Source organism: Bombina bombina, chromosome 3, assembly GCF_027579735.1.
Source record: "Bombina bombina isolate aBomBom1 chromosome 3, aBomBom1.pri, whole genome shotgun sequence".
Taxonomy (NCBI): Eukaryota; Metazoa; Chordata; class Amphibia; order Anura; family Bombinatoridae; genus Bombina; species Bombina bombina.
In genome coordinates this window covers 1,263,895,454-1,263,910,236 of record NC_069501.1, presented here as the reverse complement: position 1 = coordinate 1,263,910,236, position 14,783 = coordinate 1,263,895,454, and the positions used below count along the sequence as shown (strand labels likewise).

Here is a 14,783-nt window from a genome sequence, read left to right as displayed (position 1 = left end):
AATGTTATCCTATTTCGCTAATTATTCCTTCATGAAAACAAATATGAATATATATTTACTTACCTAAGTATATCGAATCAATGTTAACTAATTTGATTGAAGAAGTTATTGATTATATAACAATCTTGATTTTGTTATAAAAACAAGCTCATTTACTAAATAATGACGGCATTATTAATAGGATGTACTAAAAGAATTGAATAACCGTCAATAAAGCTAACATTGTAACACATTTTAGTTGATGATTGTCTAATTGTTAACGGCTGATTGTTTACGTATTGACTAACTATAAAAGGGAAATGAAAATGGAGTCTTCTAAGTCCTACAAAGCTTTACTGATAGCTCTGTAGTTCTTATTGTGATTATCTTGTGTTTTGCTGGTGACTTTTGTGTACTTTATTTTTGTTAATTTAATATGGCGTCTGGAAAGACAAAATCCGGGTGCAATATCCAATACTTTTGATCAGATTTTGATTTTTAGTTACCCATATTTTAGAGCACTATGATTTTATAATTGGTTCCAAAGCCCAACAGACCTCTCTCTCTCTCTAGAAAACAACAGATCTGGAGAGATATAGCTGACAGTGTCTCCTATGAAGGTGCTCATACGAAATCAGTGGAGCACTGTAAGAAAAGAATCTTGAAGGCCAAGCTGGCCAGAGAGAAACAGTCTGCACGTACTACAGGCGGTGGTGCGCCTTATACAGCTGAGCTCTCTTCATATGAGTCTCAGGTGATGGAGAAGCTGGGCTTGATACTGACGAGGTGACAGGTAATTAAAGTTCTATTACATGCATTCTTCATGTTGCAAAAGTGTTTTAAGGAAAATATAGGACTTTTGTTTTATTGACATTATGATATACAATTATATTAATACTCATGTTTTCTTGTTTTTATCTTTTTTCCAGCATCTACCAGTGCTGCTGCTGCTGATGCTGCCATTGATGGGGATTACACACTCCAATTGGCCATCAGTATCCATACTGAATCCAGCCACAGCTTCTCCTCAGTCGCCACACAGCCTGACATTATGTGCATCACCCCTGATGGAGCAAGCATTAGCCGAACCACAGGTATGTTTTTTAATATTAGATTTTGTTTAATTCAAATGCTCTTACTCGTATAATTGTAAATTGATTGTAAACTCTGTATATACACATTCATTTTATTCAGCTGAGGTCCGAAGGGCTTTGGGACACCTTCCAACATCTTCGATCTCCTCCTCAGGTAAACAAGATCAAACATTAATGGTATGTGTGCTCACATTAGCGGGACAGTCAATGCCATAATTTTAAAGTTAAAATGTTATTACTGAAGAATATCACAGTCTTAAACACAAATGTTAAATTACATTGATTATTGATATAATCTGTCATTTTATAGTATTTCTAAGAATAGTATAGTCAAAAGATGATACTCCTCATTTACATAGACCATGCATTATATATATATAGACATTAAAAATGTTCCTATTGCTAAATATTCTTCTTTCTATTATTATCTTTATTTGAAAAATAATCTAAAGGGACATGAAACACAAAGCTTTACTTTGTTGATTCAGATAGAGAATACAATTTTAAAAACAACTTTTCCAATTTACTTCTATTATTTAATTTGCTTCATTCTTTTGTTATCCTTTGCTGAAAGGTTTATATTTGCAAGCTCAGGAGCAGCAAAGAACATAGGTTCTAGCTGCTGATTGGTGGCTGCATATATATACTGATTGTTATTGGCTCACCAATGTGTTCAGTCAACAACCAGTAGTGCTTTGCTGCTCATTCAACAAAGCATACCGAGAGAATACAACAAATGAGATAAAAAAAAGTAAATTAGAATATTTTTGGGTTTCATTTCCCTTTAAACTTAAAAGGAATCACAGGTTTAAATCATCACCTGTGTATTGCTTGATGATTGTTTGCCTACATTTCAACACCAGTTATCAAGTGCTACCTATGTGCTTAACAAAACACAGAACATCTAAGCCTACATTTAAAAAAATCTAAACAGAGAACATAGAAAAATGTTAATTGATTTATTTAGAAAGTTCATTCAAATTGCATGCTCTATGACCATCATTACCCTTCTATTTTTAATAGAATATTCCTTTAACCTCTACAAACATCAGCATTGTTGCATATATATATCTATAAAGTATCTATCTATCTATAAAGTATCTATCTATCTATAAAGTATCTATCTATCTATAAAGTATCTATCTATCTATAAAGTATCTATCTATGCGCACAGCACCAGTGGGGCTTGTAATCATATTAGTAATTAATAAACAAAAAAAAAAAAGTTTAAAAAAAAAAACATTTGTTTCTCTTAACAAGTGCTGTGTTGAAAATAGTTTTTCCCTTAATGTGTTTACAATTGATTTTTTTTACCAACTGCAGAGTAAAAATGTATGACAATTTGCTTTTTAAGGTTTTTTTGTGTATATTAAAGCTCTTATTTTGTGTTTTGAAGTCACAACCTAATGAAATGGGTTGAGCTTGTAGGTATAATCAGATCTCATTGCTGTATCACATTGTGTACATATAGCTGCTTCTTTATCTTATATCTGTCCATAAAACAATCACCAATACTTGGAGAGAACAATGGAAAATTAACATTTTATTACCTTATCTCTGCTATATCCCACTAGAAGTGTAATTTCTTCTGTTTGCTGTGTTTGCAAAGCTTATCTATAGCTTAGACCTGCGGCCACAAACTTTCAGAATAGGTGGGGATACCACATGCTAAATCAACTATTTCAAATGCCAATATAAGGGTAAAGGAGCTACCTGTAAAAAATGTAATACACTCCAGCAGGTTAAGTGGATCATTGGGAACAAATTAAAGGGGATAAAAATTTTGAGTAAACTGTCCCTTTAAATACACTTTGGAAACTGATATAGTTTTTATAATAAGCACTGTTTATATATTTATATAGCAACAATTAAAATGCTGATTTTAATAAATGAGATACATTCATTTGGATTACAAACTTTGATGGAGTATCCCCTTAAGATAATATTAACTATCGGAATTGTGCATGTTAAAATACAGTGTCTTACATCTATAATCTCGATATGAATCATGGAATCTATATGTTTACTCTCATACGCCTTTAATATTTCACTTTACATTATGTGGGATGATAATATTATTATTTTTTCCATTACTTTAGATATTGAACATGCCCATAATGTTTTGGAGAAGATCGCCAGCTATGTTCAACAGATGAGAGCTATTGTGGAGGAGGAGTCCCTGGGAGAGACCCAATATCCAGAATCCCAGGAGCATGGAATCTCCCAGGGGACATTTGATACAGAGGCTCTCATCTGTGCTGCCCCTCCTGCCCTAGAAGACCCTGCTACCCCTCCTGCATCTGTTGCTTGTGTCCCAGCAGCTCATGGCCATGCTGATCCTGGCCACGAACTGCCTCCCATCACTGATGATGAGGCAGTTTGTCAAATGTTAAATCTGGCCACGCAGTACAGGGTTGATCACCATGAATTGCATGGGGCATTAAGATTATCTGTCGATCAACAGTGGCAGATATTAGAGAGGGGCATTATAGTAGATAGGGAAAGATTAGATTTAGAAAGGGAAAGAGTGAGAATAGAAATAGGTAGAAAAGATTTAGAGAGGGAAAGATTTGCATATAAAAGGATGAGGGATAGTGAAAGATTAGAATTAGAGAGGGATAGATTTTTTTAAGAAAGACAGAAGGATAGTGATAGGATACATTTTGATAGGGAGAGATTAGAAGTAGATAGGGAGAACTACATCATCGGGATAGGGCAGACAAAGACAACTGGATTTTTAATTGTCAACTGTTATCTTTTTTTGGGAGCAGGGCAACAAGGGAAAGATCTCCCCCACTGTCTCCATCTCCAAAAAAATGAAAATAGTAGGGTTTTTATTTTGTTCCTGTATATTATTTTTGTTTTAAATATAATTTATATTTTATTTTTTTATTTTGTATGTCATTATATTGATATATTTTTATTATTTAAAAAAGAGGATATATGAATAAAAATATATTCCAAACTAATAAATGTGTTTGTTTGTTATTACTTTATTCACATAATACAATTGTTACAAATGTTGCTCAAATTCAATGCATGGGTAAGATCTACTTTTCTCTTCTTATTAAAGGGTCAATCTATGCCATATATTTTTGGGGTTTTAAAAAAAAGATTATATAGGCATCTATTTATCAAGCCGTCAACCGCAAATATGCTGGAATTCCACAGCGTATTTGTGGCGAGCCTGATTCCCCTTAGTTATCAAACCCTAAAAAAGTAGAAATCTGTGACGTAAGATAAAATCCGCCAGACTCAGTCCGACACAGATCTATGCTTACGTCATTACAGATGTTCCGAATACAAGTTCGGCACAATCTGACTACTTTTGCTAGTTATCAAATAACTACCAGGTACGTGCGGAGGATGCCATAGGAATCAATGGGAGTCTGAAAGCAGCGAAAGCTCATGTTCGCTGCTGCCAGATATCCCATTGATTCCTATGGGAACGTTTACACCTAACACCCTAACATGTACCCCGAGTCTAAACACCCCTAATCTGCCCCCCCTACACCACCGCCACCTACATTATAATTATTAACCCCTAATTTGCCCCCCTACACTGCCACCACCTGATTATACTTATCAACCCCTAATCTGCCCACCCTACACAGCCGCCACCTACATTATACTTATTAACCCCTAATCTGCACCCGTACACTGCCGCCACCTACATTATACTTATTAACCCCTAATCTGCATGCTGCTGTCTTTTAACATACTGTGTTACTCACCTGTACTCCCCTCTCACATGCTGCTTTCTTTCTACATACTGTGGTACTCACCTGTGCTCCCCTCTCACATGCTGCTGTCTTTTTACATACTGTGTTACTCACCTGTGCTCCCCTCTCACATGCTGCTGTCTTTTTACATACTGTGGTACTCACCTGTGCTCTCCTCTCACATGCTGCTGTCTTTTTACATACTGTGGTACTCACCTGTGCTCTCCTCTCACATGCTGCTGTCTTTTTACATACTGTGGCACTGACCTGTGCTCTCCTCTCACATGCTGCTGTCTATTTACATACTGTGTTACTCACCTGTGCTCTCCTCTCACATGCTGCTGTCTATTTACATACTGTGGTACTCACCTGTGCTCCCCTCTCACATGCTGCTGTCTATTTACATACTGTGGTACTCACATGTACTCCCCTCTCACATGCTGCTGTCTATTTACATACTGTGGTACTCACATGTACTCTCCTCTCACATGATGATGTCTTTTTACATACTGTGGTACTCACATGTGTTCTCCTCTCACATGCTGCTGTCTATTTACATACTGTGGTACTCACCTGTGCTCTCCTCTCACATGCTGCTGTCTTTTTACATACTGTGGTACACACCTGTGCTCTCCTCTCACATGCTGCTGTCTTTTTACATACTGTGGTATTCACCTGTGCTCTCCTCTCACTTGCTGCTGTCTTTTTACAAACTGTGGTACTCACCTGTGCTCTCCTCTCACATGCTGCTGTCTTTTTACATACTGTGGTACTCACTTGTGCTCTCCTCTCACATGCTGCTGTCTTTTTACATACTGTGGTACTCACCTGTGCTCTCCTCTCACATGCTGCTGTCTTTTTACAAACTGTGGTACTCACCTGTGTTCTCCTCTCACATGCTGCTGTCTTTTTACATACTGTGGTACTCATCTGTGCTCTCCTCTCACATGCTGCTGTCTTTTTACATACTGTGGTATTCACCTGTGCTCTCCTCTCACATGTTGTTGTCTTTTTACATACTGTGGTACTCACCTGTACTCTCCTCTCACATGCTGCTATCTTTTTACCTACTGTGGTACTCACCTGTGCTCACCTCTCACATGCTGCTGTCTTTTTACATACTGTAGTATATGTTACGGTACCAACGGTGTACCAAGGGTTAGTACCAGGGAACAATGTCCTGCATAGGGAATCAGCAATTCACAACCCAGCCAGTTTCAGGTTTAAAACAGAATGTCATTTATTAAAGGCTAGATGCCTAGTATTTATACAGGTTTTACCCCAGATGGGGGGGTTGAAAGACTCTTGTACATTTAGATAAAAAGGGGAAGACGCCCTTTTATGAAACAGTAGAATTACATTACTTAAATACTTTACTTAGGCAGATAACAACTTAAACACATTTGGCTTGTCTTATCACCTAGCGTCTGCTCTCTGAGGGTGATTAAACAATGGCCTGTTTATTACTTAAATTTAATTATAGCACACAATAGCTGAGGCCAGAAAACCTGTCTTTAGAAATTAGATTCTTAGCTAAACACAATTAACTCCTTCAGTCCTGACAGAAGGGTCTGTCACATAGCTCCCCCCTTGTGGAACACTCCGGCAGACCCGGCTTGACCCTTTGGCGGGTCAACCTGGGGATGACTGGACTAGGAGGTGGTAGGCATGTCAGTTTGCCAGGACAATCCATCTGTATTCCCGTTATGAGAGAGAATTCCTGTCCATACAAAGAAGGGTTCAACTTCCTCAGTGCCCAGACTAGGGCTAAACAGTCCTTCAAAATCCCATCAGCTTCTTTACGAGTTTTCTGTACCTGCTCTTTATAGGTATCCACAATCCCTTCATACTGACATAGGGTGCCCTTGAGTTGCTGCACCTCACTATGAGCCAGCGTCAGCTTCTCCTCAAGTGTCGCTAAGTTTGTCTTTAATGTTTCATGTCCCACTCTAAAGCTGGTGTTTTCTGCAGTCTGTCGGTGCAGCTTGTCTAGCAGAGATTCACGTTCTAAACGTGCTTTTTCCTCTGCGCTCCTCTTCTCCTTCATCAGCGCATTGTAACGGGACTTCCACGTATCAATAGCGGATAGAGATTTACTGAGCTCAGCGTCCTGGGGCTTAGCAGCAGGGGGGTCAGTCTCTGCTGCACGGATTTGAGCACGGGTAGTCACAGGGTTAACATCAGCGGGACCCATGGGAGCATAGGCAGAAACAAGGGGAGCCAAGTCATTTCCAAGAAGAACATCAGCAGGTAAGTCCTTCTTGACCCCCACATTCCCAGGTCTAGCGCCCACTCCCCAATCCAAATGTACCCTGGCAACAGGTAGGCTGAACACATCGCCCCCTGCTACCCTCACAGCCACAGTGTCTCCAGTGTACTGTTTCTCAGACACCAAGTTCTTTTGAAGCAAGGTCATGGTAGCACCAGTATCCCGTAGACCACTGACCTTCTTCCCATTCACTTTAACCAGTTGCCGGTTATTCCGGTGGGCAGCTTGCACAAGGTCTGCCTCATGTAGGATGCTCCAGCATTCTTGCGCCTCTACGTAGCGGGCCGCAGGCTGAGAGTTACGTGGGATTCCACCGGCGGGTCTTCTCCAGGACTGTGCTTGGTTCGCTGCATTTAGGGGACACTCTGGTCTTTTGTGCCCTAGTTGCTTACATCCAAAGCACCAAATAGGCTGTGAGTAGCCCCGTGAATTGAACCGGGCTCTCTGAGGGTAGTTTGTGGCCGGAGGCCGTGTGGTATAGCGGTGCGCCGGGGGTTGGTAACTGGCAGCTGCTGGGGTGACTGGGGGTCTGTACTCCACTCTAGCAGGGGGCTTAGTGGTAGCAGTGTCCAGTTTGCGGGCATCCATATACTCATCTGCCAGGCGAGCAGCTTCATGCAGGGTGGAGGGTTTACGGTCCCGAACCCACTCTCTAACTCCTGCTGATAACTTGTCAAAGCAATGTTCCAACAGGAATAGCTGCAGCACCTCTTCCCCAGATACGGCTTGGCACCCCGCTATCCAGTGAGTTGCTGTGCGGTGCACCTTATATGCCCACTCAACGTAGGAATCACCAGCTAATTTAACAGTGTCTCTGAACCGCCTCCGGTATGCCTCCGGTGTAACCGCATACCTGGAGAGCAGAGCCTCTTTCACAGTATTATAATCCCCAACCTCCTCATCTGGAATGGCCCGAAAAGCCTCACTGGCCCGGCCGGATAATTTTCCGGATAATATCGTGACCCAGTCCTCTGCGGGTACCTTGTGTAGTGCACATTGCCTCTCAAAATCCGCAAGGAACCCATCAATCTCTCCTTCTGTTTCCAGGAAGTTTTTAAAAGCTGCAAAATTTACTTTTCTCTTTTCCACTGGGTTTGCTGCAGCGCCGCTTTGGCGAAGTAGGTTGGCCTCCACAGCTGCTATGACCCGGTCGATAATTTCCGCAGATGGGTTGGGGCCATAATGTGCCAGTCTTATTTTAACCGCCCGATCAAAGCTTGCTTCTGCGGGGGTTCTGTCTGCTATGCTGGGCCCATTGGTTCCTTCTGTTCCTGGTACTCTTTCCATCTTAGTCAGTATTGTAATAATCCCCCTCTTCCTGAGGTTACTGGCTTGTGTAGTTGCTCTTCTGGGCGATAAGGTTCATTCCGTCGCTTGCCACCAATGTTACGGTACCAACGGTGTACCAAGGGTTAGTACCAGGGAACAATGTCCTGCATAGGGAATCAGCAATTCACAACCCAGCCAGTTTCAGGTTTAAAACAGAATGTCATTTATTAAAGGCTAGATGCCTAGTATTTATACAGGTTTTACCCCAGATGGGGGGGTTGAAAGACTCTTGTACATTTAGATAAAAAGGGGAAGACGCCCTTTTATGAAACAGTAGAATTACATTACTTAAATACTTTACTTAAGCAGATAACAACTTAAACACATTTGGCTTGTCTTATCACCTAGCGTCTGCTCTCTGAGGGTGATTAAACAATGGCCTGTTTATTACTTAAATTTAATTATAGCACACAATAGCTGAGGCCAGAAAACCTGTCTTTAGAAATTAGATTCTTAGCTAAACACAATTAACTCCTTCAGTCCTGACAGAAGGGTCTGTCACAGTATTCACCTGTGCTCTCCTCTCACATGCTGCTGTCTTTTTACATACTGTGGTACTCACCTGTGCTCTCCTCTCACATGCTGCTGTCTTTTTACATACTGTATTATTCACCTGTGCTCTCCTCTCACATGCTGCTGTCTTTTTACATACTGTATTATTCACCTGTGCTCTCCTCTAACATGCTGCTGTTTTTTTACATACTGTAGTATTCACCTGTGCTCTCCTCTCACATGCTGCTGTCTTTTTACATACTGTAGTATTCACCTGTGCTCTCCTCTCACATGCTGCTGTCTTTTTACATACGGTGGTACTCACCTGTGCTCTCCTCTCACATGCTGCTGTCTTTTTACATACTGTGGTACTCACCTGTGCTCCCCTCTCACTTGCTGCTGTCTTTTTACATACTGTGTTACTCACCTGTGCTCTCCTCTCACATGCTGCTGTATTTTTACATACTGTGGTACTCACCTGTGCTCTCCTCTCACATGCTGCTGTATTTTTACATACTGTGGTACTCACCTGTGCTCTCCTCTCACATGCTGCTGTCTATTTACATGCTGTGGTAAGGACCTGTGCTCTCCTCTCACATGCTGCTGTCTTTTTACATACTGTGGTACTCACCTGTGCTCTCCTCTCACATGCTGCTGTCTTTTTACATACTGTGGTACTCACCTGTGCTATCGTCTCACATGCTGCTGTCTTTTTACATACTGTGGTACTCACCTTTGTTCTCCTCTCACATGCTGCTGTCTGTTTACATACTGTGGTACTCACCTGTGCTCTCCTCTCACATGCTGCTGTCTTTTTACAAACTGTGGTACTCACCTGTGCTCTCCTCTCACATGCTGCTGTCTTTTTACATACTGTGGTACTCACCTGTGCTCTTCTCTCACATGCTGCTGTATTATTACATACTGTGGTACTAACATGTGCTCTCCTCTCACATGCTGCTGTCTTTTTACATACTGTGGTACTCACCTGTGCTCTCCTCTCACATGCTGCTGTCTTTTTACATACTGTGGTACTCACCTGTGCTCTCCTCTCACATGCTGCTGTCTTTTTACATACTGTGGTACTCACCTGTGCTCTCCTCTCACATGCTGCTGTATTATTACATACTGTGGTACTCACATGTGCTCTCCTCTCACATGCTGCTGTTTTTTTTCATACTGTGGTACTCACCTGTGCTCTCCTCTCACATGCTGCTGTCTTTTTACATACTGTGGTACTCACCTGTGCTCTCCTCTCACATGCTGCTGTATTATTACATACTGTGGTACTCACCTGTGCTCTCCTCTAACATGCTGCTGTCTATTTACATACGGCTAGATTTAGAGTTCTGCGGCCAAAGGGGTGCGTTAGCTACGCGTGTTTTTTTTCCCCCGCACCTTTTAAATACCACTGGTATTTAGAGTTCACAGAAGGGCTGCGTTAGGCTCCAAGAAGGGAGCGTAGAGCATAATTAACCGACACTGCAACTCTCAATACCAGCGGTGCTTACGGACGCGGCCAGCTTCAAAAACGTGCTTGTGCACGATTTCCCCATAGGAAACAATGGGGCCGTTTGAGCTGAAAAAAAACCTATCCCCTGCAAAAAAGCGTTCAGCTCTTAACGCAGCCCCATTGTTTCCTATGGGGAAACACTTCCTAAGTCTGCACCTAACACCCTAACATGTACCCCGAGTCTAAACACCCCTAACCTTACACTTATTAACCCCTAATCTGCCTCCCCCGCTATCGCTGACCCCTGCATTTTATTATTAACCCCTAATCTGCCGCTCCGTACACCGCCGCAACCTACATTATAGCTATGTACCCCTAATCTGCTGCCCCTAACACCGCCGACCCCTATATTATATTTATTAACCCCTAATCTGCCCCCCCCCCAACGTCGCCGCTACCTTACCTACAATTATTAACCCCTTATCTGCCGACCGGACCTCACCGCTACTCTAATAAGTGTATTAACCCCTAAAGCTAAGTCTAACCCTAACCCTAACACCCCCCTAAGTTAAATATAATTTTATTCTAACAAAATAAAATAAATCTTATTAAATAAATTATTCCTATTTAAATCTAAATACTTACCTGTAAAATAAACCGTAATATAGCTACAATATAAATAATAATTATATTGTAGCTATTTTAGGATTAATATTTATTTTACAGGCAACTTTGTATTTATTTTAACCAGGTACAATAGCTATTAAATAGTTAAGAACTATTTAATAGCTACCTAGTTAAAATAATTAGAAAATTACCTGTAAAATAAATCCTAACCTAAGTTACAATTAAACCTAACACTACACTATCAATAAATTAATTACCTACAAATACCTACAAATAAATACAATTAAATAAACTAACTAAAGTACAAAAAATAAAAAAAGAACTAAGTTACAAAAAATAAAAAATAATTTACAAACATTATAAAAATATTACAAAAATTTTTAAGCTAATAACACCTACTCTAAGCCCCCTAATAAAATAACAAAGCCCCCCAAAATTGAAAAGCTCTTTTACCTTACCAGCCCTTAAAAGGGCCTTTTGCGGGGCATGCCCCAAAGAATTCTGCTCTTTTGCCTGTAAAAAAAAACATACAATACCCCCCCCAACATTACAACCCACCACCCACATACCCCTAATCTAACCAAAAAAAACCTTAAATAACTTAGTAAAAGAAACTCACCCGGGGAACTCTTTAAAAACCAAAATGCTTTATTTCCATTATATTAAAAACTTTTGCGGCAGCATAAAGAAAAGAAAGGGTGTTTTTACTCAAACACCCATATCGATCAACGGTAGCGCCAAGGGGTCAGCTGATGCGTTTCGGCTAATCGCCGTAGTCCAAGCTGTATGACGCCCTGTACACACCCCGTCATTTAAAACAATTAGTCACATTTCATTGGCTGTTCAATACTTGACACTACAATTTCAATCCATTGATACATTTCATCGATAAAAACAATTCTTCTATTACACTTTAGTTGATTGTAAATATCACAGTATTAATTTCTGCCTTATTCAAACTTTACCTACTCTTTACTCCTTGAGAACTGAAAAAGGTTATAGCTCATTACTATATATGTTTAAGCATATTGCATAATATGATTTACAAACATTTTTTCTTTCCTTTCTCTTCTTTGTTTCATATTTTTAGATATTATTATTATTAGCTTCCCATATACAGTTTAAAATTGAAAATTAATTTTCAGTTTTACTTATTAAATTTTATTCTCTATTTTAGTCCTTTCGTGACTGTTATCAAATGTTTTATTTGTGAGCTCCTTGTATTTAAGTCTCCCTCCTAAAAGAAACTCTCTCAATATGTTTGTTATTCACCCACATTTACTTATGAGTGGTAAGGCACCTAGACTAAAATTGTTGTTGTAACTCTCTCTTATTTGAGAATATTATCTGAAGTGCCTTGGTATATTCTCCAATATTATTTACCTTGTTTCACACATGAGTTAGAACCATCATAGCTCCTTTGTATTTTCTAATATTATTTACATATTTCTATTCTGTATCTAATTATTTATCACACTGATTTCCCTTTGGACTACATTTTCAATTTATTGCCAAAAGTTAATTACATCAGATTCCAAATTTAATCCTTTTGGAATTCTGGTCTGTAATTTTATCATCCAAAACACCTCCTGTTTTGACAGGAGGTAATTTATATCTCCCCCTCTTTTTGGGGTTTTTAACTTCTGTATAATTGTCCACCCTAGAGTGTTAGGACTTTTATTGTGTTTTCTCAGGAAGTGTTGAATTAAAGGTGTGGTCATTTTACCTGCTTTGATGTTAGTTACATGCTCCCTGATACGACTCCTCACCTCTCGAGTAGTTAAACCTGTGTATTGAATATTACATGTTTTACAGGTTAGGAGATATACACAATTGGTGGCCCTGCAATTTAAACATTCTCTGTGATTAAACTCCTTTCCAGTAGCTTCACTTTTAAACTTGTCCCCTGGGATAAGGTACTCACATGCTGTGCAAGTATGATTACTACACGGATACACTCCTACACATGTTAACCATGAGCTCTTAATTTCTCTATTTTCCTGTAGTTTAGTTGGTGCTACTATATTCCCTATAGTCTTCGCTTTTCTATAGGAAAATTGGCATCCCTTCTTTGCAATATTAGCCAAAGAATCATCTGCACTCAATGTAGACAAGTTTTGTCTTATGATTTCACATACAGCATGGTACTGGTCGCTGTAATCTGTCACAAAAAATATCCCCTTGTTATAATTTGGGTTATCTTTCTTTCTTTGTTTATTTCTTAGTAAGGTTTCCCTTTCTACTTTCTCTACCTCTGTCTTTGTATTTGTCACCATTTGCCTATTGTACCCTCTCTCTCTGAGTCTTTTCTCTAGGTCTTCTGCCTGTTTTTTATATTCTTCTCTATTAGTGCAATTTCACCTTATCCTTGTAAATTGACCCTTGGTAATGGCCTTAAAGATACCTTTAGGATGGCAACTATCCGCGTGGAGTACTGTATTTCCCGAAATGGGCTTTCTGAATGGCTTTCTGAATATGGTACTTGTAATTCCTTCATTCAATGAACCTGTAATTTTAATGTCTAAGTATTCCACACTTTTTTCTTCATATTGGTGTGTGAAACTAATACCAAAACTGTTGTTATTTAATTCATTCACAAATTTCTCTGCTGACTCTTAGTTTCCTTCCCAAATTATTATCAGGTCGTCTATGAACCTTCTATAAAATCTTATCTGTTGCTGTTGGGCCCCACCACCTCCAAAGATGTGGAACAGCTCCCACCAACCCATAAATAGGTTGGCGTACGAGGGGGCAAACTTTGCCCCCATAGCTGTTCCACACCTCTGGAGGTACGGTATGTGGGTGGTGGGTTGTAATGTTGGGGGGGTATTGTATGTTTTTTTTTACAGGCAAAAGAGGAGAATTCTTTGGGGCATCCCCGCAAAAGGCCCTTTTAAGGGCTGGTAAGGTAAAAGAGCTTTTCAATTTTTATTTTAGAATATTTTATTAGGGGGCTTAGAGTAGGTGTAATTAGCTTAAAATTGTTGTAATATTTTTATAATGTTTGTAAATTATTTTTTTATTTTTAGTAACTTAGTTCTTTTTTATTTTTTTGTACTTTAGTTAGTGTATTTATTTGTATTTATTTGTATTTAATTTATTTAATGATAGTGTAGTGTTAGGTTTAATTGTAACTTAGGTTAGGATTTATTTTACAGGTAATTTTGTAATTATTTTAACTAGGTAGCTATTAAATAGTTATTAACTATTTAATAGCTATTGTACCTGGTTAAAATAAATACAAAGTTGCCTGTAAAATAAATATTAATCCTAAAATAGCTACAATATAATTATTATTTATTTTGTAGCTATATTAGGGTTTATTTTACAGGTAAGTATTTAGCTTTAAATAGGAATAATTCATTTAATAAGATTTATTTTATTTCGTTAGATAAAAATTATATTTAACTTAGGGGGGTGTTAGGGTTAGGGTTAGATTTAGCTTTAGGGGTTAATACATTTATTAGAGTAGCGGTGAGGCCCGGTCGGCAGATTAGGGGTTAATAATTGTAGGTAGGTAGCGGCGACATTGGGGGGGGCAGATTAGGGGTTAATAAATATTATGTAGGGGTCGGCGGTGTTAGGGGCAGCAGATTAGGGGTACATAGGGATAATGTAGGTTGCGGCGGTGTGCTGTCAGCAGATTAGGGGTTAAAAAAAATTATTAGAGTGGCAGCGATGTGGGGGGCCTTGGTTTAGGGGTACATAGGTAGTTTATGGGTGTTAGTGTACTTTAGAGCACGATAGCAACAAACAAAGCTCAAACAGCACCTTGATTTCTTTGTACCCTTAATAGGGTTTCCTGGTGACCGGTGGTA

The 14,783-nt window shown here is 39.3% G+C and overlaps 1 protein-coding gene across 1 annotated transcript; it reads left to right on the top strand.

Annotated features, from left to right (window-relative positions):
* The first annotated feature begins 563 nt into the window (after positions 1 to 563).
* Positions 564 to 3,765, top strand: LOC128652165 (uncharacterized). Its single transcript, XM_053705107.1, has 4 exons — positions 564 to 772; positions 909 to 1,073; positions 1,174 to 1,227; positions 3,173 to 3,765. The coding sequence occupies exons 2-4, from the start codon at positions 1,031 to 1,033 to the stop codon at positions 3,703 to 3,705; spliced, it is 630 nt and encodes a 209-aa protein (XP_053561082.1). The 5' UTR covers positions 564 to 772; positions 909 to 1,030; the 3' UTR covers positions 3,706 to 3,765.
* The last annotated feature ends 11,018 nt before the right edge of the window (positions 3,766 to 14,783 follow it).